The 26,728-nt window shown below is 43.3% G+C and overlaps 1 protein-coding gene and 1 pseudogene across 4 annotated transcripts in view; one reads left to right on the plus strand and one right to left on the minus strand.

Annotated features, from left to right (window-relative positions):
- Positions 1-5,720: 5,720 nt before the first annotated feature.
- Positions 5,721-26,728, plus strand: part of IFFO2 (intermediate filament family orphan 2) — a 40,494-nt gene continuing 19,486 nt past the window's right edge. For 2 of the 4 annotated variants that reach the window (XM_035118025.3, XM_035118026.3), the window contains exon 1: positions 5,721-7,049. In XM_035118025.3, coding sequence (XP_034973916.3) covers positions 6,316-7,049 — 734 coding nt within the window. In that variant the 5' untranslated portion in view covers positions 5,721-6,315. The remainder of the gene's footprint in view (positions 7,050-26,728) is intronic. The other 2 variants (XM_088671523.1, XM_088671526.1) reach the window with 1 other exon arrangement.
- LOC118085970 (ras-related protein Rab-34 pseudogene) lies at positions 25,624-26,364 on the minus strand (annotated as a pseudogene).

A 26,728-nucleotide genomic window follows, 5' to 3' on the forward strand; every position in this document is an offset into this window, starting at 1 on the left:
CCCCTTAAAGACATAGGCGTATAGGAAGGTGCCTTTGACCAAGTCATTCCTTGGTTCATCTAGCTCAGTACTGTATTGTCTACACTAGGTATAAAATACTGGTGCCCTCTAGGAGCTGTTGGACTCCAATTCCCATCATTTAGGCATCAGTCTAATAAATGAATGAGGCATAAACATTCATCTTCCCCCTTCCCCACTCCTGCTCTACTGCCTATGCATGGGCGTAGCCAAGGGGGCAGGGAGGGGCAGCTGCCCCCAATCAATAAAAATCAATAAAAATACATAGCAAACTGAGGTTCTGCCCCCCCAAAAAAGGTCTGCCCCCCAACAAAAATACTGGCTACGCCCATGTGCTTATGAGAGAATTAGAAGCTCTTCCAAGATTACGTTTTGCCATCTGTAGTAGTTTTAACTGTTCTTCATGCAAGCGATCTGCAGCCCAGTTAATCAGGTGGAATTTTTTAGTTGCTGAAAAGATTTTAAAAACTATTACCCCAGCTAATTTAAAAACCAGCTCTCAGCATTGCATTCCTGGTTATCACTCTCGGCATTTGCTTTCTCTAGAGTCTTAAATCTTATCTTTGCAAGTCCTGGCCAAATCCTGTACAGCTTGCTCACATATTGTTTGTTGTGTTGGTAGCCAGATTATCCGTGAGTCAAGCTGCCAGTGATGTCATTTGCCCTTTTGTTATCTCTGCCTCTGTGAAAGAGCCAGGTAGAGTCCCGCCAGCAAATTCTCTTGTTCTTGGTCCTGAATTATGGGCGATGCTTCCAGGAAATACCAAAGCGCTATCCCTTATATGGTGAGGCTGGATCACCTGTGTGACTCATCCACCTTTCCTTCTTCCCACCTTGACAGTTTGAAAAAAGGCTCTGAGAAGAAAACAAGAGGTGCCGCCTTTTAGAGTAGATGTTATTAAGTCAAAGCTTTTGAGGCTGTGGGCTCTGAGTCACCACAACCGATGAAGTCACATTGGTGCTCTTCCTCAGAACATGCAAGTTCTTGTCCATTGCCCATACTGGACCGCTCCTGTCTGGGCATTGCATTCCTTCCTGCTTTGCCACACATTTTTTCTCCAAGTAAGGTCATAGGAGCTGCTGGGCCTGGATCGTTAGGAACCCCTGAACCGTTTGCTTTTGACAAATTAGACACAAGAGGTGTAGCCTGGAATTAATGGCTGAAATGAATCCATTATCCTCTTGTTCTGGAACCTGATTTCCCATGCCCTGACTCTCTGCTTCTCGTGGAAGAGCGTTCCCATATTATTGATATTCCTATGCAATCTAAACTGATTTCACGACAATTAAAATCCAACACAAATAATTTGAGTGCAACAGAAATGTTGCTGGATGCATGGATGTTCCAATGTGCAGGCATGACAGACTTCTCCGCCCTCTAATGGGCTCAGTAAATGTCATTTGTGAGGTGTTAGCATGTGTGGCATTCAGCTGGAACTAGGTATTCGCACAATGGACCTCACCCGCGACTGTCGTCAGGCTACATCTCTGCAGCTTACATCAAATTTTACAGTACAGTCACATGCAAAAATTGCCACGATTGTGGGGGACGGGGGACGGGACACCACACAAATCCCTTGAGCACAGCACTCTCCAGTGCTCCAGGAAAAATCACACATTAGGTCACTGGAAGTGTCCTGCCTCTCAATGCAGAGATTCCACTCTTACCTTTCACTGCTAATTACCATACCTTGGTACACTTACCAAATGTATTTCTGAAACATACTTATTGCACTGGCCATCCCAGCAGCTTTTAACACCCATTAATTATATGTTAAAGATTATACCTCCTACAGTTGGAGTTTGGAAGTCAGTCTCTTGGTATTTTACCAAGTCTTCTCGGGCAGTGAATGAAATCAGCCCATTTTGTTTCTTAATTAGAGAGTTTACTGCTTGAACTTGAGGGTTACTTAGTCCTTGAAAACCAGGAGGGAAAAGATAACAATGGGGGACATCATTATTTCTATCTGTGATTGGTGAGAATCAGCAGTTCTCAGCCACAAAAGTATAATGGAATTCCTTTAGGGACATCCTGAGTACCGTAATTATGGGGGCAGTCCATGAGGCAGCAACTCCATAGAAGTCAAAGATTGAAAGAGTCCCTTCTAACTTCTAGATCAGGGGTCTCCAAACTAAGGCCCGGGGGCCGGATGCGGCCCAAGCATATTTTTACATGAGTAGAATGTGTCCTTTTATTTAAAATGTATCTCTGGATTATTTGTGGGGCATAGGAATTTATTCATTTTTTTTCTTTTTTCAAAATATAGTTCGGCCCCCCACAAGTTCTGAGGAACAGTGGACCGGCCCCCTGCTGAAAAAGTTTGCTGACCCCTGGGATGTTCAACAAATACCACATCTGATCTACGACCAGATGGATCCTTTCGCAAGTCAAAGCTTTTTGTTTCTCCAAAGTCACTCAGACTTCAGTGGAAGGAATTGTTTCTGAGAGTTATTAATTGAAATTCAATCACTTCGCCAGGGGATGAAATGAGACCATAATGCAATTAGGCAATGGCTTAAAATGCTAACCAGATGAAAGGTCTCTATTGTCTCCTACTCTGTGTCATCCTTTTGAATTGAACCTGCCAACTGAGAGATTGGCTGAGGCAATCTTGATCCATTTGGATTCTGTACTTTTTCACATAAAAAGGACTCGTAGATGGGAAATGGAGACAAAAAAGCCAGGCCTCAGCCTCCAAACTTGTTTGGAGTTCCAGGATTTTGGCTGCCTATGCATTTGCTTCTCTTGTGCATTATCTGGGATTAACTTTCCTCGTGCTGAGATGTAGCAGGCAGCCTCCTTTGAGGGCAGATGACTCTAGTCTGTCTGGGTGTTTGATGGATAAAACAATTGCACCCAACACAGATATGTAGTCAAAACTACCTCCTTCCACAGTGCCTGACTGGATTGAGGCATCATGCAGAGATGCAATCGGTGGCCTGTTCTCTGGGCAGGTGCTTTGGGTTTCCCAAGAACCTTTAATTCTTTAACACTTTCCAGATGTTCTCTAAAGGCAACTCTAGGATGGAAGGTCACATGTTAAATCCTCGCATTTAACTGACAGCAGTTCAGTGCACAAGAAGGCCCCCAGCCTGCTGTCAAATCACAAAACGCGGCATTGCTGGAGCAAACAGGGCACCCTAATGTCTCCATACAGCAACAATGTACGCCTCTATGTAATACCTCTTCCTCTCATCTGGATTAACACACCCACCCAGTGCAATTATTTCAGCAAGCAGACAGAACAACAATGATGGAAGCTTCCTTGCCTGAGGTATGCTGAGAACGCACAAGGCACACACTGCCTCTCCACCTGAAAGAAAGTGCTACGCCTTAAAGTAGCCAAACCCCAAATGCCTCCCAGACAATTCATGCTTTGCTTCTTCAAACCAGATGACCAAAATAAGGCCCCAAGTTCAAGTGGAAGATCACAGACTTTGTAGTGTGAGATGGTGAGCCCTGAAAGGAATGTGCTTCAATTTCTCTTGGCTTCCTGGCCAATAGCTCCTGCCACTTCCCCAAGCTCTTTTGCCATTCCATAGCATAGAAAACTTTCCGAAACAAGATCCTGCTTAATTTTTCTTTTCTTTTGCTCAAACTGATCTTCCACTTTTCTTACTTCTGTACACTGCTTGTCACTGGTTGCACCTTCACCAAATAGGCATTTCTGAGCATTCCATGGCATCAGAGACACTCAACCAATGGCTGCAGATGGCACAGGGGCTGTTACAGTGCCTAGATGAGAAGCAAAGGGTTCAATGATAAGTTCATGCTGCTGGGATGGCCTCTTTCCTAAGAATTGAGGATTGCAGTGGTGTTTTCCAAAACTATTTGCTGATGAGTTTTATTGGCATTTATTAACTTCATAGAAATTGAGTCAAATGAGGCTATTATGACTGGAGCTGTAACCAAATAACGTTGGTGAGGAAACATACTTGTGTGTTTCCTGCAGGAAAAATGAACCGTGTGGATTTTAATTAGAATCAAAGCCTGTTAATGGTCAGATAAACTCTTGCCAGTGCCTCTGCAGTGAACCATACAAGCTTTGACGTGCTTTTAAGCAGAAGCAAAACAAGTGCCTTCTTCAGAGCCCCCCTTCTTAATATCCCATGTGAACTTCACAATGCCCAAGTTGGCCAGCTCCCTGATACGTCAGCAGTGGCGGCTGCGGGAGCCTTTGGTGAAGCCAGCAAAGAAAGGCAGCCTCTCCATTCGAACACAATGCTCCTTCTGTGCAGCTGGAGGGAAAGGGGGGGGGCAATGAATGCGGTGACGAACAGCCTGGAAGCTGGGTGGTGAATCTCCACTCTCATGAAAGCAGACTTTTTTTTACTGTAGTCCAGGCCTTCAAGCGCAGCCTACCCACAGTCACCTGGTCATGTTTGGTGACTTGCAGGGGCTTGGGATAAAATTGAAAACAGCACCCTTGATTTGCTGCCTGCTTGGGAATGCAAAAACGGGCTTCTCACACCATCTAGCATGCCCCAATGTGTAACTGGTGGCTGCATTTGACTCAGTACTCAACTAACCTGTATCAGTGTTAACATCTAAAGCACAGGAGCTGCCCCAAAGAGGAATCATGTCTCTGAAAACCAGTTGCTGGGAATCACAGGTGGGCAGAGTGCTGTTGTGTTATCCTGCTTGCAGGCTTCCCTAAGGCATCTAGCTGGCCAATGTGAGAACAGGATGCTGGACTAGATGGGTCACTGGCCTGATCCAGCAGGATCTTAGTTCTTTTTCAGTTCTAAAATTCTGATTCCAGGGTACAGATAGAACAGCTAGTGACCCAAGAGAGCTCCCCCTCTCCCCCTCAGTGCCTCCTCCAACACTGCAAAGCATTCTGAGACTGCAAGCCACTTTCGCAGTATGACCTCTCTTAGCAGTCTGCTGCATTAAAAGAGAGAACTTTACCCAGCTTCAAGGTCACGCTAGCTCCTGATATAGTGTGCTGGTGTAGATCAGTGTGGGGATTGCTGGTAGACTACAACACCCACCAGCCGCAACATGACCAATGCCTAGGGATGATGGAAGTTGCAGTTCAGCACCATGTGGAAGACCTCAGGTTCCCCACACTGAGTGTAGCTGAAACTTATGCATATGCACATTTAACTAGTGTGCATTCAGCTTTATGCACAGGGTAAAAATTTATATATTTAAAAATGTAAAAGGGGGAGGAAAGAGGGCAAGGTTCCAGGAAAAATGACCTTGGCAATCCAGCTGGCCATTGAACCCAATGGGTTTTAACTGTATGTGATTTTGGCTTACCTTGAAGTGGAGGGAAGCATGAGTCAAGGGGCCATGCGCAGTTAAAACAAAAAATGTCCCCCAGCATACTCAGAGTTCATGCATCTCAGCACCACTGAGCAGCCACGATGTGAATCCCGGACCGATCCGACTCCCTTGACCCTTTTTTAATTCAATGTAGAAATCCACCGCACGGAGCACGTGTTCAACACACGCAGATTTGTGGGCGTGGTTAGAGCGGGCGACGCCGGCAGCGACGTGGGCGTGGCCCACGTGGAGCAACGCCTGACCTGAAGCCGCGCAAGGAGGTGGGCGTGGCCAGCAGGAGCACGCCGGAGGACCGCAACGCAGAGGGAAGGGAGTGGGCGGAGTCTGAGGCGCGACTCAATGTTGAGAGGGAGGGATGCTGCATTGAGTGGGAGGCGTGAGGCGTGGCCAAGACAGGCATATAGAAGAGAGAACGGGAGAAGTGGGCGTGGCTAAGAGACAGAAGGGGTGTGCTCAAGCTGGAGGGAAAGGAATACTGTACTGTACAGTAGAGAAAAAAGGAGGCGTTGCGGAGTGGGCGGGTCCTTCTCCGCCCAGTCCCCACCCCACCCCACCCCACCAGCCAACCCCAAGCCGCTCAGTGGCCGCCTTTTGGGTTAGTTAGCCGGCGAGCACTGCAGAGGCGGTAGCAGCATCAGCGGCGCCGGCGCATCTTCCTCTTCTTCTTCCCCCCTCCCCCTCCCGGCCATCGAGTCCATTTTCACCTCGGCGCGAGGAGGAAGCTGCGAGGATGGCCGTTTCGAACGTTCGGGCGTTTGAATTCCACGGCGGCGGCGGCCGTTACCGCTCCAACGGCCGGATCCCAACGGCCGACGGCAAATAATTCAAACAATAATAATGAAATAACTTCAATTTTTTTATTTGCATATTTAAAACAAATCTCTCTATATATTACCTCAGGAAAAGCGACGTCCCGTGGTAAGAGAAATATATAAAGATATAGATATATAAAAGAAATATTTTTTTACCTCAGTGAAGGATAAAGGAGGGCGACGCCGCTTAAAATGATGCTCAACTCGATGCTGTTCGGCGAGATGGCGGCGCGGGCTTTCCCGTCGTCGGCGGGGCCGGCCTCCTCGTCGGTGGTCGGGGGGGAGATGGACGACGGCGTCGGCGGGGCCCCGCCGGTGACGGCGGCGCTGCGGAACGACCTGGGCTCCAACATCCACCTCCTGAAGGGGCTCAACGTGCGCTTCCGCTGCTTCCTGGCCAAGGTGCACGAGCTGGAGCGGCGGAACCGGCTGCTGGAGAAGCAGCTGCAGGCGCAGCAGCTGAGCGAGCGCGAGCGGCGCCTCCACTACAAGCGCTTCCCGAGGCACCAGGCCGTGCAGACGGACCCCGTGCCGCCCTCCATGCCGCCTTACGTGCCGTCCGCGGCGGCGGCGGCCGGGCCTCCTCCTCCTCACCCGCCTCCTCCGTCGTCGGCTTCTTTCTCCTCGTTCCCGCCGGCCTCGGCTCCCGCCTCGCAGCTGCCTCACTCGCACTCGCACCCGCCGTCCCACCACTCTTCCTCCTCCTCATCGCAGCAGCACTACAGCCGCCTGCCCGGCACCATCTGGAGCTACACGCAGGTGAGGCGGACGGGCGGAGGCGGCCTGGAGACCCTGCAAGGGCCCGGCGTCTCCTGGGTGCACCCGGACGGCGTCGGCGTCCAGATCGACACCATCACGCCCGAGATCCGCGCCCTCTACAACGTTTTGGCCAAAGTCAAGCGGGAGAGGGACGACTACAAGAGGAGGTGGGTGGAAGGCCGCCGGGGAATGGGCTCGGTTTGGGGGGCGGGGGGAGTGACACGTGGGTATTGATGGGGGGGGTGCGGGGCCGGACCCTTACTCGCGAATTGGCAGTGTTTGTGTGTATGGGATTGACACGTGAATCATGGCGTACCTGCGGCACGTGAATGGTCTGTGTGTATGGAAATGATGCGTGGATGGGTGAGTGGGACATGTTAATGGTTTGTGGGGGGATAACACGTTAATTGTGTCTGTATGTATGGGAATGATTTGTCTGGGAGTGGATTATGTGTGGGACATGTATGTGGTTGGTGTGCTGGGGTGTGGGGGACGGCCTGTAAGAAATTACAAGATGAAAGATGAAAAAATCTTTAATAATTCCAGTGGCACCTTAAAGATCAACTAAATATAAGCTTTCAAGGTATGAGCTTTTGTGTGTAATACACACTTCATCAGAATTTACACATCTTTCATCTTATTTATTATGACTGACAGATCAACACGCTATCCAACTGAATCTGTAAGTGTTTTTTTGTTGAGAGGGGGGATGAGGTGTGGATTATGGGGGAGGGTTGGGACATGAGGATTGTGGGAAGTAGGTTGGAATAGGACTCATGATTTGGGGTGGGGGAGAGTGTCTTAAGCAGTCTTTCCTATGGGGAGCACTTGTGGCACCTGAGGAAACTGGGCACATATGGGAGAGAGTGTGGTGGTGTTAGTGGAGATATTTGAGCTATATCCCCAAAAAAGTCTTAAGGGTAGACCCACCAAAATTAATGGATCTAAGCTTTGATTATTTAGAAGAATTTAGAATGCCTAGAATTTGAAAAAAAATCATTTAGGTGGCATAACAGACTTTAAAAACCCCACTACATTTTATCATTAAATCAGAAACAAAACTAGACACCTAAAACGGGCCAGTTTCATTGGAAAGCTCTGCCAAGTCTTCACAAGACATCTGAAGCAGCTGTCAGTTGTTGCTTTATGGATGTTAGTTAATCATGTCCATTAATTTCAATGATTTTGCTATGGGTATGACCAGTGCTGCATACAATCTTTTACTGTGTTTCTGACACAGAGATGGGTAATTTGTAGCCCTTCAGATATTGCTAGACCACAGCTATCAGCATCCCTGACTATTAGGCTTGCTGGCTGCTGGGAGGCGGAGTTCAGCAACATGTGGAAGGCAGAAGGTTGACTAATATCCATCCTTTTACATTTCCATCTTATGATTTAGTTATACTTTGTATTAGAAAAAAGGCATTTCCCTTTTATGTCTATTGGCTCACTCATTTACTTTTTGTATGATTGGAAATGATTGCATGGGTACATTTCCTGTAGATAAGAGATGGAAAATCTATGCCCCTCCAGATGTGGTGGAATTTCAGCTCCCATAGTCATCCCTAAAAAAACAGCTCCTTTGGCCTTCCTAAACAATTGTAGTTCATCCAGAAGGTTAATTTCATCTGTACTGTATTATTAGAAGCACAATTCTATGCACGTTTACTCAGAGCTAAGTCCTGCTGTATGTTGGGGCTTATTCTCAGGTAAGTGCATAGGATTGGGGCTTTGATATAGTCAACCTTTCCTTTGGTACATTTATAGTGAAAGTAGTAGATGGGCCTCTTGCCCTCCTGACCAATGGATCTCCCTCTCTGGAGTTTTTGGAGGGGGTTTGGATAGTAGATTTCTTTCTTCGCTTCCTGCTCTGCCTTTCCTCTGATAGGCCCAAGACTGTTTAGCAAATTAGCATTGGATGGGTTTAGGTGGTGGTGGGGATAATGATGTAGGAATATTAACCTTCCTCATCTGTCCCAGACATTTGGAAGCTTTTTTGTAGGGGGAGAAGGGCTCAAGGTGAAATGCAGTGGAGGAGAGAGGAGAGGTGAATGGAAGCAAAAGGGATAAATATATACAGCTGGGGAATGGAATAAATGACTGAAGGGCTGAATAAGAATGGGAGTAGAGGGATGTGGAGAAGAGGAAATGAAGAAAGGGAAACACTGAGTAATAAGGGGAGGAGAAAATGGATGGAGGATGACAGGAAGTGAAGATACTGGAAGGGTAGTGGGAATTGGGGAAGAGAGAGAAATAAGTCAGGGATGAAAGATTGTAGTGCAGGAGAGAAGAAGTGGGGGATGGAGAGCAGGGCAGTAGGGGCATGGGGATGAATGAAAAGGGGGGGAGGGAATAGAGACTGCTAGGAATGCATGGGGGGGAGGGAGAGGTCTGAAATATGCTGGAAAGGAGTACACAAATACCGTAGAGTAGGGAGGCCAGCTTGGAATGGAGCAGAAAGAGAGTGGGTTGTAAAGAAAGGAAAGGACATTGAAATAAAGGTACAGTCACAAAGATTGCCAGAAGTTAACTTAGTCTATTTCTGTCTTAAGACTGAGCCACCAGATGCTTCTGGATAACTCCAGCCCATTGTCTATCCCAGTACCTGATATTCAGAAATATGTTTGCAGAATAGGAATTGGATATTCAAATTAATAAGTAAGGAGGATTTCTGGGGGGAGGGGGAGAGAGAGAGGAGGGAATCTGCAGTTGGAGAAGAGGATAAATAAGGGGGAGGGGAATATATGCCACCATCAGGCAATTACAAAATTTGGGATGGGGGCAGGAGTAAGAGAGAGCAGGATATAAGTAATAAATAGTACATCAATTCTTACTCTCCAGAGCTCATAGAGTTAGGCAAAGATTCACTGTTTACCATAGATAACAGTGAAGGGGGGGAATCCTGGTCCTTCTGGCAGAAAGTCATATTTATAATGCAGTGCTTAAAGACTTATCCTTGTCAGGGCTTTGTGTTTCTTAGCTTATCTTGGTAGAGTTGGAGGGGTATGGGGAGAGTTGATAATGGGCTGGAGGGGAGGGGGTTTGAAGAGACATAGAATGAGGGCCTCTGAGATGACAGATGGCAGCCGGGATTTTGGTATGTAAATCTCTACTCCTTCCCAATCCTGTAGGAAGTGGGGGCAGCACATCAGGTGGGGGAAGGGGATCTAAAGGGGGAGATGATGTACATGGGTGGGAACAGCACTTCCACCCACCCACATCAGGTGGGGGAAGGGGATCTAAAGGGGGAGATGATGTACATGGGCGGGAACAGCACTTCCACCCACCCACGTGCCAATAGAGCAGGAAGTGAGTTCTTGGGGGAAGTGGAGAGGGAGGGTGTGAGTTCTGAATAAAGTGAGATAAAAAAAGGAATTGGTTGCTGGAATACAATTTTTACCTTCTTCGTTTAGGACAAGAGACAGTTATAGATGGGCCCTGGGGTAGACTTCATGATGATAAGGGGTGGGATGAGGTGCTGTATTTCACATGAGTAAGGCAAAACAGTTGGCTGATTAGTTCAGTGGGCTCCCTAGTTGTGGAAGAAATAGTGGTTTTTGTCTTACACTTTCCTCCTTCAGTATAAAGTCTAAGACTGATGGAGGATGAAGAGGAGTGAAAGGGATTGTGAGGTGGCTTCATGGGGAGCATATGGTGGTACTGTGCAGAGTAGGATGCAATTGTCAAATTTAAATACAACTGTGATACTGCATGCTCCAGTGTAGAGTGGGAATTGAGTTTATGACAGAGGAGTAATTTTCATGAAGTGGGTACTTAGCATGATGTGCCAATTAGGGGACTGGAAAAGGCCTATGTTCGGTACAAGATGGCAGCATGAATGGTCAGGGAATCTCTGTGCGGTACTGGTTTTCTGACTGTCATTGTAGGAAAAGGTGGGGGGGTGGAGACAGAGAGAGAACTGCAGCAGGAGATAAAATGGGTGCTTTAGGTTATGGAATAGAGGGTAAAGGTGATGCCCTTCCTGTTGAGCTGAGTGGCTGCAATGTCACCCCAATAAAAATTGAATAACGAGTACTTGTGTCCTCATGTCAAAGAAAGAGGGGTTAAAATTATTTGTAAGATGACACACCATAGAATTAGGGTTTGGGTTATAGAGAAGGAAATGTATACAAAAGACTCTCCGCCTAATCTACTCAAGGGAAAAGATGAAATCGAGCAAATCAAGCATTTCTTGAACTCTTGGTAGTCAGGGGTGTGGGTGGGTTCCTGCCTGGTTAGGAAGATACCTCTGGCAAGGGCATTATAAAGACATCTGCTTTTTTGCTCTGTGTTTACAATTTGGTAGCAAAAGCTGGTTGGGGATTTCTCCTTGATGAACCTGCTTTTTGGCTCCTGTGAATGAGCTCAGTGGTGCAGTATTTAGACTGAGAACACTGCAGAGGAAGGGATTGCATCCAAACAAAGCTGTTTGAATATAATGCTTGCCTTAAAAAAAAGAAAAAAGCACCTGTGCAGCCTCATTTCCTATAAACTCAAAGTAGATTTGAGCATATTGAGTTGCCTCTTTAGTATGCTGTCTTTCTCCCCTGTTATATGGTAGGTGTGTTGTGTAGGTGTAAATAGGAATGTCGGCTATATGAATAGGTAACTGCCTTGAGAAAGCAACCTTCCTTAAGCTGGACCTTCTGTTGCCTTTATAAACTGGGTGTAAGCATTCTCTTTTTAATTGGTAGGCACCCACTCTTTTTAGGGCCTGGCTATTCTGCCTGTCCTTATCATCATACTTCATGTTGGACTGTGATTTTCCTCATATAATACTTGCTTTTGAAATAATCTGTAGATATAGTGTAATCATGACTTTAAAAATTGAGAAGGAAATGTTATAGTCAGTCTTGGCTGTCACTTTCACACTGTATTGTTTCTAGAAAACAGGTTTCCTCTTGGTCCCTGTTCTATATATTTCATATGAAATTTACTCTATAATGTGGAGTAATGGTGGCATACATTACCTTTAAAAGTTGGCTGGAACTCTTAAGTCTATCAAATACTTTTGAGATAATGCTGAGTTTAGAGAAGAAGCTGATATGAATATTTGAAGATGTTGACCTTTTGGGTTTGTAAACAGCAATAAAATATTTTTGTCATTAAGGCTTGTATTTATAGATGGTAACAAAATAATTAAAAAGAACATAATAATCTTTTCTGTTTTTCAGTGTTTTAAGGGCTCAGTCTCCAGCACTATTTTTTAAAATAACGCTCATAGTTTTTGCTACTTTTAAAGAAACTGTGTCCTTGTTCTTTATGCTTTGACTCTTTTTTTTGAAGTTGCTTACCAAAGTTTTGTTTGGGTATTTAAACTCTTTACTGTTATTATGTGAAGCAAGTGGCATTGTAAATGTATGTTATTTATTAAAGGTTTTGGTAGCTTACTGTGGATGTTCTAAAAGGTATTGCAACACATAAGTGATCCTGATGGTGCTGTTGTGGGTAAGAGCCCATGGAAATGCCATAAGGCGGTATAGCATATATTGGCTGTTTTTTTTACAGCAGAACAAATATGTATCTGAAGCTGGTCCTACACTGAGTAAACCCATTGAAGTTGATAGACATGTCCTACTAAGGTCTAGTTTCAGTGGCTCTTCTCTGAGTAGAACTTGTTGGATACAACCCCAAAAGTGAAAAGTCCTGAATTTCCTCTGTCCTCAATTGGAGGATTGAACTGTAGATACAATTGCTGGTGCTCCCCTCCCCCTGGTGTGTAATTCTATAAGCTGTATATGGTCCCTCTTTTAAGTAGCAAAGTCACAGAGGTTTGTTACCGATCACTTCTCTTAAAACATTTTAATTACATTTTTATTGTGTTCTTTCTCCATGGCACTTAGGGCAGTGTGTCTGCACTCTATTTTTGTTCATAGCAACCCTGTGGGCTAGGCTAAGAGATGGTGAGTTTCATGCCTGAGTGGAGGCTGAATATGGGCCAACACTATATTATTATTATTATTAGTAGTAGTAGTACCACCACCCTGCCCGACTCACTGGGTTGCCCTAGGCTACTCCATACTGCCTCGCAGCGGTGGGTAAGAATGATAATCAGGCACTGAATTTTAAAAAATGTGCTAGAGAAATAATTCCTTCTCTTCCTTCTTCATTGTGTATGTGGGTGTCCACAGGATACACAGTTTTTGTGGGCTCACTTTGCATTTCTGGCTGCTAGTGTTCGATTGGGCATAAGGAAACATGGCTGGCATGGTATTAGGGGATAGGAGAGCAATAAACTCATTGTAACTCAAGGCCCATGGATATTACAATAATTTATTTCCGTGTGAAGTCTTGACATGCCACTCTAATCTAAGACTTCAGTTGTTTTAAGTGAAAGACCACTGAAATCTCAAAGAGAATGTATGAGTTCAGGTTCATAGTTGTTGGTTTTTTAAGCAGAAGTTGTCAAATGAGAATACAAGTTATTATTGTAACTTCTATGCTCCCATTTTCTTGTTCCTGCAAAATAGTATCCTCGACAAATAAATCCACGAGTGGCACTTTGATACATGAAATTTGTAAATGAGGCTATGGTGGATTAAGAATCTACGTGACTGCAGTTCTCAACTGAAAAAGGAGAAATAAAGACATTTCAGTCTTTGTAAGTGGTTTGAAGGAAAACTGGCATCCCAATCCATACACATGTGCAACTGATCCAGGGAACCAGTGCTGTAATCACACTTGGTTGTCAGCTGGTGTATGCATGTTTACTCATAAGTAAGCCAGTTGAAACTTACTTAGGATTGCAGCTCTTGGTTTGCATTAGGTTTTTTGCTGTGGTATCTACTAACTTGTAGAAGAACCATTAGCTGATCTGCTTTTCATCGGCTTCATATCGTAAAGATTGTACTGACTATGTGGTGTTAGGAATACCACGTGCTTTGAACAAAAGGCAAATACTGTAAGACATTTATTGGACCAGGTAGTTAGCTTAAACTTTCATGTTTTTGGCTCAGAGTAATGCTCTGTGAGGTCTGATAGTAAAAAAACAACAACCCACACACCCCCATATTACTATAATCTCACAAATTGTTTTCTTTCTTTTTGATGCTTATGACAAAGGTCCATGCTTGATCTAAAACCTGATATATATTTTTTTGCACTCAGACTTCTTGTTTCTATTGTAGCATTTGGTCTGAAATGTTTAGGGTGTGTCTGTTTAAAGATGCTTAGATTTTTATCTCTGTGGTGGTGCAGTATATGTTGATAAATATTGCAATAAGATCTTGGTGTGTGGTTTGAATTAATAACTCTGTGTGGCCAGCTAAAGACTGCCTAGTTAGTGAAAATCCCTCATAGAGTCTTCAGTATTCTCATTTCTGAAGAGGTCTTTTCTTTGCAGAAAGCCTATTGATCAGTCTGTCTGGAACTTTAGTTCCAGCACTTGAATGGATTTGTATATTATGGTTCCAAAATTGTTTTTAATTGGTCCAGACATTGAGTGTTTATCAGGCAGTTGGGCCTTCTTGTGACTGTAGAGAGAAAACTAACTTGTTAATATTGGTTGAGCTGGAAATAATTGCTTTTCCTCAGGTTGCACTTTGATTTGGCAGATTAATAAAGTCCAGTTGAGGATAGGGATTATTCCAAATTTTCTGCAGCTGGGGAGGGGAAAGGTTATCATTGCCAAAGGGAAAGCGTGACAAAACTAACAAACTTTTGTTTTTCAAATCTAAGGAACCTAAGCACATTTTTATTAAAAGCAATCTGTGAGGAATGTCTAAATCAACTTTTAAGTTAAAATATCACTGTAACAAGATGCAAATGTTATACTAGCAAAGGCCAATCAAAAACAAATGATTTTTGATATGGGAAGGAATTCCAGTGAAATTATAATTCTCTCCTGACCATGTTCCTTGTTGTGCTGCCTTGCTATGGTTTCATTGCATTTCTGATTTTTTTTTATTTTTTGGTGTGGGTTTTTCTTAATGAGAAAATGTCTAATCACTATAGTTTCCAAGAGTTATTATTTTATTTTCCAAAGGTTATACCAGAGAATGAGGAATTTGTACTAATGTATAGCTTTGATACAGAAAGTTGGTATTGCCAACTGTTTGATTGGTGTCAGTTTTTAAATGCAGGGCAGAGCCAATTCTAAAGTTTTAAGTGCAAGTTTTCTTAACAGAGCTATAAATACCACAATCTTGGATGCATTTTGGGTTTTTTGCTGGGAATCTCCGCACGCGTGTGTGCCAGCCATTTTGCTGGTATACACACGATTCTATCTTTCAAGAAACTTTGAATTATTAAGGTGATATCCAGTGCAAGTAATCAATGTAGACCCATTGAAATCAATGGACTTCATTTCAGTGAGAATATTGTTGGCTGTTAGCCATAGTACTTTTATATTTAAGATACATCCTGATTTAGAGATTGGAGGGGGGAGCAAATGCAGTGAATATAGGCCTTTAAAATGAGGTAGCTGGATAGGCAGCTTGATACGTGCTCTTTCTTTCTTCTCATTTGGTTGTGGTATTTCCATCACAGTCAATGCTAGGTGAGCTGCTGCCTTGTGAGCCACAGGCGCTAAGGCTTAAATACTGATGCTGAATCAATAGAATTGAGAATAAATGGGCAATAAATCTCATGCTGTAAAACTGCTTCTGAGAATTCTTTGGCTGTTTTCAGTGAGTCAGTCTAATTTCTCCTTATCTAACATTCTTGTGCTTATCTCTGCTAGGGTTGTAAACAGAAGTCACAAATATATTGCTGTTAATTATGTGAAAGTGTGTTGAGGTGATCACCAAGGCCAGCATTCCTCAGTCTGTTGCCTTTCGGGTGTTTTGAACTACAGCTCACATCATTTCCAACCAGCATGGCCAGTGGTTAGAGATGATGGGGGTTGTAGTTCAAAACATCTGGAGGGAATTAGTTTGGAGAAGGCTAAGCAAGACTAAGGGTTATAAAAAAAAATTGTGCCACTTAACCATGTAGGGTTAAACCACAGAGCCTAGGTCTTGCCAATCAGAAGGTCGGTGGTTCAAATCCCCGTGACGGGGTGAGCTCCCGTTATTTGGTCCCTGCTCCTGCCAACCTAGCAGTTCAAAAGCATGTAAAAGTGCAAGTAGATAGATAGGTACCGCCCTGGCAGGAAGGTAAACGGCTCTGGTTCGCCAGAAGCAGCTTAGTCATGCTGGCCACATGACCCAGAAGCTGTATGCCGGCTCCCTCGGACCGTAAAGCCAGATGAGCGCCTCAACCCCAGAGTCGTCCGCAACTGGACGTAATGGTCAGGGGTCCCTTTACATTTACCTTTAACCATGTAGATAATATTTGGGGTTGTATCCAGAATTCACCATATTCTGAGTAGATTCATGGAAAATAATGGACATCCCCACTGATTTCATTGAGTCTTCTCTGACTTTGTTGTTGGCATCCGTCTGTTTCGGGAGACAATGGAGTGGAGTTGAGCTGTTGGAGGGTTGCAGTGCCTGGTGTGGCTGTAGAAACTGAAGCGGGAGAGACATGTTTTGTTGCAGATTTAGGCATCTGGTTGTGCTGCTGCAGAATTTAGCTAAATAAAAAGCTCGGTTTTTCTCCCCCATACAAATCCTTATAAAACATACTAGTTAGTAGTTTAAGCTTTCATGGAGTCCTTACATTCTTGAAGTGTCTGGTGTATCTTGCCATTTGAGTGTTTTGACCACTAATCATCTAGGAAGTTCTAATTTATATTTCCTTTTCTTTTAAGTTAGCTCTGCAGCACCAGCCTCTTAAATTCAACTCAGATAGTATCTGAAGACATGAGTAGGGACGACTTGGGTGAAAATAGAAACCTAGACACAAGATATTTCTAGCTCTTCATTATGTTTAATCATAGGCTTAAATGGCTGTAGAAAGCAGTCCAAGTGCTGGACTGTCTGTAGCTAAAGTAAGAATGAGGCTGATGTAAAGCTCAGCAGCTGCTTTTTAAAAAAACTGCAGTTCAGGCTTTGTGGGGACACTGCCAGGATTTTGCCTTTTGACTCCTGTGCAGCTTTTATTTTTCCCCAGGGCTGTTGACTAATCTTAGGGCTGTGCTTTTAAAAGTTGAGAATGTGAAGATTTGTAATTTGGATTGTGTTTAATATATGGCAAAGCTACAAATCTGTGAAAAGGAATGAAAGTGGCTGTTGCCATTGCTTAAAACCTGAATGCAAGACTTTGTGGAAAATCAATCAGTATTTTTGTATTTTTCCATAGGATCTAGTGTAGAGTGCTCCATCAAACATTTTTCCAGTGTGGGTAGCTGCCCAGCCAGTAAATAAAATCAAGATTATCATATTATTATGATTCATATATTTATTTCCTTGATCCTCATTGAGAACAAAATAACCGGTATTTAGATATCAAAGGCTGCAATCCTACACGATTACCTGGAAGCAAGTCCTATTCAACACAGTAGGATTTGCTTCTGAGTAGGCAAATGTGTGATTGCAATGTAAATATTAATTGAGGTGTGGGGGTGTGAATATATATCCTTTCTTCTGTCTAAAAGTGATAGTGATCCAGAAGAGGGATATGTGCATGCTCTGGAGAGAATAGCACATATAACCAGTCAATGCTATGGAGTTCAAGTTTTGCTGTGCAGGTCCCAAGGACTGAGTAACCAGCCACTCAAACCTTACAGCAGCTTGTCTCTGGCACTGGAACTGCTGAAATGAAATAAAGATGTGAAATCCCAATTCCACATGTTTTGGTGGGTGAGTGGGTAGATTTTTCAGTCTCTTGCAGCCTTGTGATACCTTAAGCACATTTATTTGGATCCTGACCACAAAATGCTCAGCAAAATCCAGTAACTGGCAAGGTTTATCCCCCACTTGTACTGCTATCTTGACTTTTTTTCTTCATTTTAAACTATGTTAGAAGACTTCCATTTTAATCTCAGGGGAGAAGAATTATTCTACGCCGTGGATGTAGAGTTGTTTCATCTACAGCCTATTACATCAGCCCCGTCCCTAAATCTCCTTTGCAAACAAGAACATTAGGGCAGGAGAGAGGATGGTATTCTGTCTCCATTAATGATGTGCTTTGCTTGTTAATAACACAGATCTGCACTCTGGTTGCGTTATTGTGTGAAACTGAATCGTAGATGGTGCATTTTAAGTATGGGCATGTCTGGCAAAGGGTAATCTGCGCTCATGTGGCAAATATTCATTCACTGACTGCTGTAATCCTGCCAGGATTCACATAGTCTGCTTTATCCAGCCATAATTACTTGGAATACAATATTAACCCACACTAGTGATAGAAATGTAATCTTATCTTGAATGTTTCTTAGTATTTTTTTCTTTGAAAACTCGCTTAGAATCACTTACCACAGTTCAGGAGCAAAGCAGAGAGATATAATATTGATATAATATTCCTCTTGCCTCCATATTGGAAGTCTGTGGTTCGTTGGAAATGAAAAACAATGTATGGGGCTGTGCTGTAAGTTTATTTAATGTCTAAAACTGTTAACAAAAGAATAATTTCTATGTGTTCAATAATTGTCATAAGGGGCAGAAAAATTATTAACTTGTAGGAACTGCACATTTGGTCCTGGGATAGTGTTGGCCTTTTAAAAACCACTTAGATGAATTTAGGTGTAGGCTTAGAGGGAGACATTGGAGTGGGTATATTGTTATATAAAGGTAAAGGTACCTGACTATTAGGTCCAGTTGTGGACGACTCTGCGGTTGCGGCGCTCATCTCGCTCTATAGGCCGAGGGAGCCGACGTTTGTCCGCAGACAGCTTCCGGGTCATGTGGCCAGCATGACAAAGCCACTTCTGGTGAACCAGAACAGCGCACGGAAATGCCATTTACCTTTCCGCTGGAACGGTACCTATTTATCTACTTGCACTTGACATGCTTTCGAACTGCTAGGGGGGCAGGAGCTGGGACCGAACAATGGGAGTTCACCCTGTCACGGGGATTCGAACCACCGACCTTCTGATTGGCAAGCCCTAGGCTCTGTGGCTTAGACCACAGCGCCACCCACGTCCCTTTTATATTGTTATATAGATGCTGCAAATGATAGGCTGGAACAACTGTTGTGCATCACAGACGCTCTTTTTGTAATATTTTGTGAAGGGTTTTTGTGTTTGTTTAGCTGCAGCATGTGGGGCTGGTTACTTTTTCTAAAAAATAAAAACCTTTATCAATGTAGAAATAAATTTGCAGAATTGGCTGTTTGAAAGTCTGAATTGCCATTTGTTACTGCAGTTCTCACGCACATTGCTGGTTTCAGGTGTATCAGCTGGCTTTATTTCCAATGTGCTTTCCATCTGCTCTCAACTTCGTATTGCATAGATGCTTTAGGAGGCAGGATAGATTTATAACTTATATTGATTGCTTTACTTTGCTGTTGACTTTGCCTTGCATGTGATTTAAAGAGGATGCAAGCACATGACCCAGTCTAGCACTCTAGTAATTGTGCATTGCTCTATTGAGGAGTGAATGATGAAGTCATAGCATCTGCCAGTGTGTTCCATGCAACCAGTTCTTTTTATTAAAGTGAATATTGTTGGGGCTATAATACTTCCAATGCTATAACTCTTGCAACTCCATGCACTTGCAGAGATTACTAAATAGCTACTGCACTGGCTGAGATAAAGCCACCAACAGTGGAACTGTTACAGAGAATAAGGCTGTAATACTGCACCTACTTACCTGAGAGTTAGCTCCATTGAACAATCATATAGGATTGTGCTATATGTATGGGAGATGAGTCTTAGCATTACTGTGGGTCCCACTTCACCTGCCTCCCCATTGGTGGTTCATATGTTCAAATCCTTCAAATCCTTGTCTAATATATTGGGGCAGGAATATGAAAGAACTGTTTCCTTATTATACAGCTATTACTTCAAGAGAATACACTGCCCTGGAGATGAAAGTTAGGACAAATATATCAGTAATAAATTGAAGAGAGTGTTGAAGACCATGCACATCCAGTCACCATGCTTAGAGGGAAATCCAGTGTAGGAAAGTTTATTTGAGTAGATAAAGGTTTTTGAGCCTGTGCCACTTAGGGAGGTGAACTCCCAGCATCCTGGAAACCAGATTGCAACCATCTTCTCCCACAAAGGCTTATGACATTGGTACCCTGACACTTCCTTGTTGTACCAAAATAAATTCATTGAGTTTTCAAAAGCAAGTATGTCATTGCTGTTTATAAAGCTTCTGATCAAATTGTGATACACCTGAAATTCTTCTTTGATGAAACTATATTTTGGTAAACATGGATATGTCAATTAGAGTGATACTCTGGTCCTGATTCTTATCTGAAATTTTGCTTGCAAAATTCTGTGGTGGAGAATAACAGTAAATTTACTTGAAATACAACACCATTATGGTTATCTTATTGCCGTGTATCAGTGTGCAGCTTCATTCTCACTGGATCTTCTGAAACAGCACAAAGTATAAAGGCCTAAATCTGAAGTTCTTAAAATGTACAATAGTCGACTCTCAAATGGGTAGTATTCTGCTTGTGGCTGTTAAAAAACCAAAATGCACCAGCATTAATGTTTAGGTGCTTGTAAGCTCATTGTGTTGTTAGTCACTTTTATTTAAAGGAAGTAGACTTTTTTCTAAATTGAAAATGAGCAGTTTTAGTGCAAATATATCCTGTAATCTTTTTTTAAAAAATCCTGTAATGTTTACAAGGGTAAAGCAGTACTGTATATATTGCTTTTTGTTCAAATATCCAAGTTGCATTTGGTGAGTTGATCAAAAAGTTTTTAAATGTGCCTTCACCATGCGTACACCTACATTGTTTCTTAGCTTGCATGATCATCTCGTGTGTGTGTGTGTAAAAAAAAAATTTCATCATATTTCTTTCACCATAGTAAAATGTTGCTTAAAATTCAGTAGACATTTGAGTATTAATGTAATGCAGCTAGTCTGACAGGTAGTTTACAATGTGGCGATATAGATATTGCTTAGGCAAGAAAATGCTCTCCAAAACATGAGTTCTGTATTTAATTATCTTGCACCCTGGAGCTCTTTTCAGCAAGCTAATCCTCTGCTCTTCAGATTGCCAAAATAATTACCTCTTTCAAAAGTGAGCCAAAAGAATTCTGTTTTTACCTCCAGTTATAATAACTGCAGTTACTACAAAAAGCAAAGAATGACGTTCTCTCTTTTTTTCACCACAGATGTTTCATAAGCCTTGCTGCTAATTGTTTTTCCAGTAGGACTTAGATCATATGAAAGCAGTTAACATTCAGTTTGCTAAGGGATATTTTTGGAATAAAAATTTACCACATAAATTAGTCTGCAGAAAGGAGAGTTTACCGCAACTTTTGAACTAGTTTTGGTCAGATAGAGAATGGCATTCCTTTCGACGTTTCCATGTGGGGTAGACTGACTCTGTAGAAGGAGGCTCTTGCAGAAGAGGTGGCACACTGGCTGACATGGGCATCACTGTTCAGTGGGGAGGAATGTGATAGTCTTCTTTAGAAACTTGTTTACTCCTCTGTAAGCATATTTGATTTGTAAGTGAATCATTCTTGTGAGTGGTGTCTTAAGCAGATGGACATTATTGCCTGACACTGAGGAACATTTCAATGTGTGACATTTCAATGTGTGATAGTTAAAACAAACAAGAATGAAATAAGAAATACAATGTATCTGTAGTTCTAGCTGAAATCTGTGTGATATGATGAATTTCTTCTTAAATGTGAGCAGAGCAGTTGATGGCTTTTTACTATTATTCTCCATAATGATTCTAGGTAAACCCCTCAGATTTTTACTGACTAGGAATAGCTGCTACAATACAGCAGCTATGTACCGCAGGATGTGGTTTTGAATAATTTCCCAAGCTGCTGTGGAGCTGGTTTCCCTGTTGTCTTTTATTTTCCTCTCTGAATTGGTTCCTTTCTGCTGAATCTGGAGATCAGTACTGTAATACAAAGGCCTTTGTGGCTTTCATCCCAGTTATAAACTGCTACAGTCTGCCCTTCAGAAAACGTCAGGAAGGTGATTCTGAAGCATTTGTTCAGTCTTGGCGACTTGAAAGAAAACGTATTGTAGAAAACTTGCTACATTCACTTTTCCTTTTTCAAGCTACTAACTTTCCTGTTGCTTCATCTAAGCCTACAAAACATGTGTCCTATTTACCAAGGCATGTTTCGGTGTAATTTTAAGGAGTAGCTCTTTTGAAGGGTTCCCCTATTTTTTTAGGATTGCCTTAAATATAATTTTTTAGGATTGCCTTAAATATAAGGTTGTTTCTGTTCCATCCTTTGGATTGCAAAAACCTTTGGGGTGGTTCTATTTAGTGCAGCCTTACAGTCTTATGTCTGGAGAGTGCTATAAATAGTTCATGATGCCTAGAGAAATGTTCTGCAACCTTGGCTCCCCAGATGTGGCTAAACCACAGCTCCCATCATCCCTGACAGTTGACTAAATTGTCATGGGAATCTCCATATATCACCTAAATCATAGGTGGGCAAACTAAGGCCTGGGGGCTGGATCCGGCCCAATTGCCTTCTAAATCCGGCCTGCAGACGGTCCGGAAATCAGCGTGTTTTTACATGAGTAGAATGTGCCCTTTTATTTAAAATGCATCTCTGGGTTATTTGTGGGGCATAGGAATTGGTTCATATTCCCCCCCCCAAAAAAAATATAGTCCGGCACCCCCCCAAGGTCTGAGGGACAGTGGGGGGGAAATGTTTGCTGACCCCTGACCTAAATTATATGGATGCCATGCCATCAGAGCTGTATGGCAAGGATGAGAACCCTGTGGTTCTCTAGATGACAATGGACTCCCATCAACCCCAGCCAACATGGTCAGTGTTCAGTGATTATGGGAGTTGTGGTCCAAAAATAGTTAGAGTGTCACTAATTCTCCATTCCTGCTATTCAGGTAAGGCCAAAAAATGGTGGCATTGTTTAATATTCAGTATGCTAATTTTAAAATTCTGCAGTTTACAATGTGTGTTGCAAATAGCTGCTTGGTTGTATTAGAAGGACTCTGAGCTGTAGAGCATGCAGAACAGGCTAGGACAGAGATATCCCAGCTCTTATTTCAGTGAAGTTCCTTTGCTTTAAGCAAAGAAAGTATTTGCAGTGGTAGCTGGAGCATAGCATGCACACAGATCTTACCACAATAGATTGAAATGCATTTACTTGCAAGTTCTGCACAAGAGCTGCTTGAGGTGTTGCCCTGCTGAAATTAACAACAGAACTTTGAAGAATGTGGTCAAAACCGCAATCCAACACATTCCTCTCAGCTCTCTGTAAACTTAAGCATGGAGGAGTTTTGCTGTTACAGAGCTTGGAACAAATACAACTTTGCTCTTTGTTATAGTGCAGAGTGTTTATTGTGGCTCCAACAGCTAGTTGTTGCTTCCCCCCCTTCAGGTGAATTTAATCACCATGCATAATTGTTCAGTGCTTACAAGGTACTAGCTCACCAGGCATTATCATTGTTCTGACATGTGCATACCAGACCTATGAAATCTCTTGCTAACATTTTCCACCATCAGGAGAAATAGTATTTCCATTTTGGGGCATAATTAATGAGAACAGGTACTTGATGGGACTATTTGCTCAAGTCTCCTGCATATAGGAACTGTACTTGGTAGCATCATATTGAAAACTAAAAGAAGAGAGAGTATAGTTCACAGATAGATTAGTTCATTCTGTTCAGAAAGTCTGAGGGTCTGTCATTGGCAACATCATTCTCCAAGTAGAGCTGGGAAGGACAGGAACCCCGCAGAGCTGCTGCCTGCCAGTGTTGACAGTATAGAGTGTTGTTTTTGTTAAAATTAGCATACTGAACTTCATCCATGGTTTGAGGAAATGATGCTCTAAGTTGCAACCCCTGAGCAGCTTCAGCCAGCTTTTAATGGAATTGGATGTTTCCATTAAATTAAAACATTTTGCACAGAGCTGTTCAGTATTCATTCAATTTTGTGTTTCAGTAAGCATCTTAATAGAAATATAGACACAAACCTGCTAAAATGCATGCAGTTATTCTGGTTACTTACAGCTATTTGTCATCTTCTTGCTTCCTCCTCAGCATTGCCTACCAAGTGCTGACTATCATCAACTAGGAGCACCTAATGGCATACAGTGTATTTAGAGAAGCTAACTCAAGACGCTGCATCTTTATTAATTGAATTCTGCGCCAAGGCAAGCTGGTATAAACTTCAAAAATTACCTAGATGGAGGGTACTAATTTTCCACAATTCTTTTTTATCTTAGTTATGGGCATCATTTTTGCATCATTTAACTTCGTGGAACTAGTACATCAAATGTTGCCTTTTGACATATTTTTTATGGCATTGACGAGGATGAGAGATGTAGTTCCCCTCGAATGACGATTTCCAATCAGACATCCTTGGCAGTTGCCACAGTGATGTAACCAGCAACTGAAAACCATTAATGCCAGCCCTGGTGATTGGGAAATGACTCTTCAGATGGATATAGGAAGAAAGAGATTAGTATGCATGTTGCTACAGACCCACACATGAGTAATTTCAAAGTCAACTGGTTGTGTTTGAGCATGAGGAACATAAAATCTCTTGCCAGCATTAGCAAACAGTACGGCACACCCTGCCAGTCAGGTGCACCTTGGGAAAACATGGCCATCAAGAGATCTGAAACGATTTAAGACAAGCAGCATTGCCATGGGACAGCAAGTGGAAAAACGTGTCTCCAGCCCGTGACTGTGGGGCAAGGGGGTGCCACCCAGGGTGCAATTACCTGGGCCTGGCACCCACTGTTCTTTGTTCTTCATCCTTTTGTTTAATGCTGGCGGGGCTCATGACAGAATACCTTAGATGCTTCTCATCAAAGAGATGAGCAAACTAGGTGTAACCCTCCTGTCCAGATGAAAAGCTGACATCTGTTATTACACTCTCATACTTGGCTCTCACCAAATGAAGAATTCCTTTCAACATCTACCGTAGGTGTGCATGTATGTTCGATCATCCCTTGAAATTATCACTTGAAATTGGAACTGTGAAATTCTGCCACTAGTATGTGGGTTAAAGCATGTACCTGATAATCACATTCCATGGAAGCTTGAGAACCAACTTCTCTATTGGTTCATATTAGGAGCAAACAAACATGGCCTGCCCTCCTTTCTTCACAATGTTCTTTAGCTCTCCATGTGCAGTTAAGATGCATTTTAAAATTGTACCCAATAATTGTTTAATGGTTTGTCTCCCTGGGAGGGGTGATTTTCAGTCTGTGACTGTGACATAATCCTCATCCCATCTAATGTCAAACTTGTTGGTTTGGTGTCTGTTTGGTTTGGCAGCAAAATGGGACCACTCTCTGGGAAGGTCATGGTTTCCCCACAGATTGCCTAGGTATGCAGGATTTTGGGGGAAGATTTTCTTTAACACATCCCCCCTCATAGAATAACAGAATTTTATTGTTGGAAGAGACCACCAAGGGTCTTCCAGTCTAGGCCCCAGGTGATGCAGGAATTGCACATTGCTCACCTGCTTTTTGCATGAAGAAGATCTCAGGCTCAGTCCCCAGCAGCATGTCCAAGTGGGGCTGGGGAGATCCTCTACCTGAAATCCTGGCAGCCTCTGCCACCAGTCAGTGTAGACAGTACTGGACTAGATGGACCAATGGTTCAACTTAGTACAAAGCAGCTTGTGATGGTCCTATATGAAACAACCTGGAGTTATTTGTTCTTTTCTTTTAAAAAAAGGGCAACACTAAAAACAACAACAACAACACTTTCCTTTTGTATAGAAATAAGTTCAGTGCAAATGTTCAGGCCAATGCAACTTCTTCCCCATCTGTACAGTTTGCATCACTGGCAACATTTCACTCTGCACCACTTATCAGTCGGGTACTGGTCTCACTCGGCACTATGGATCCACTTGGCATCGCCAATCCCGAGCGTGCTGCTCCTCTCCAGTTCTGCCATCACACTGCCCTTGAAGGTCAGTTCTGCCACCAGGAAAAAGAACTCCCGCACATTCTCATCTGTGAGTGAGGAGACAGTGCAGTATTCAGCCTCCATTTCTTTTGTTACCTTGAGGGTATCCCTCTTGATGAAGCTGTACTTTGCTGGAGAGCTAAGATCCTTCTTGAGAATGATGTTGGAAGGGTTGTTCTCCTTCAGGGCATCAACCAGTGACTGCCTGGTATGGCCCAGTGAGCCCATGTCGCTCAGGTCGAATATGATTATAGGTTGAGCCCCATGGTAGTAGGTGGAGGCACGATGCATTTGAAGCACTTCTGGCCAGCTGTGTCCCACAGCTGCAGGCACCTCAAAACCCTCCAAGTCCACCCCAATGGTAACTTTGTAGTTTTTGTCAATAGTGTCTCTGCAAACTGATTGATCAAGCAGTTCTTCCCCACAGAGGTCGCCAGCCACAATGATCTTGGAAACTTTAAACCCCATGGTCCCTGTCCACTGGGCCTGGAACATCCCAACCACTTGGGGGCGAAAGGAGCTCCTGGAATAGAGAGCAGCCCCTTTGGTGAAGCACTGTGGCAGTTCAGCAATGATGTGGTTTCTTCTGATGGGGGCAAGGATGTTCCTCATTGGGACGTGAGGTTTGACTGCAGAGCTCTCCAGTATTCCCACCTGGCCTGTACTTCGTGCCTTCTGGATGCAAAGCAGCTGCTCTGCCAGAGCTACTCTCCTTCCCAAAATATCAAAGCTTGTTTTTCAAATGCTCCATCAGACAGGGAAGGAGCAGACACCCCAGCAGGCCTCAACACCTCTCCTGAATGGGGGCAAGAGGAGGAGGGAGGTAGAGGGCAATTGAAATGACAGGAAAGGAAGGCGTGGACCCCAGGATCATTGTAGGCATTCATATCCCCCATTGTGATGCAAGAGTTAAACCAAATGGTTCAAACTAATGCAAAAGGAAGTGAGTATTTATGGAAACTCCAGATCAAGATAA

The sequence above is a fragment of the Zootoca vivipara genome, chromosome 6, assembly GCF_965207765.1.
Source record: "Zootoca vivipara chromosome 6, rZooViv2.hap1.1, whole genome shotgun sequence".
NCBI lineage: Eukaryota > Metazoa > Chordata > Lepidosauria > Squamata > Lacertidae > Zootoca > Zootoca vivipara.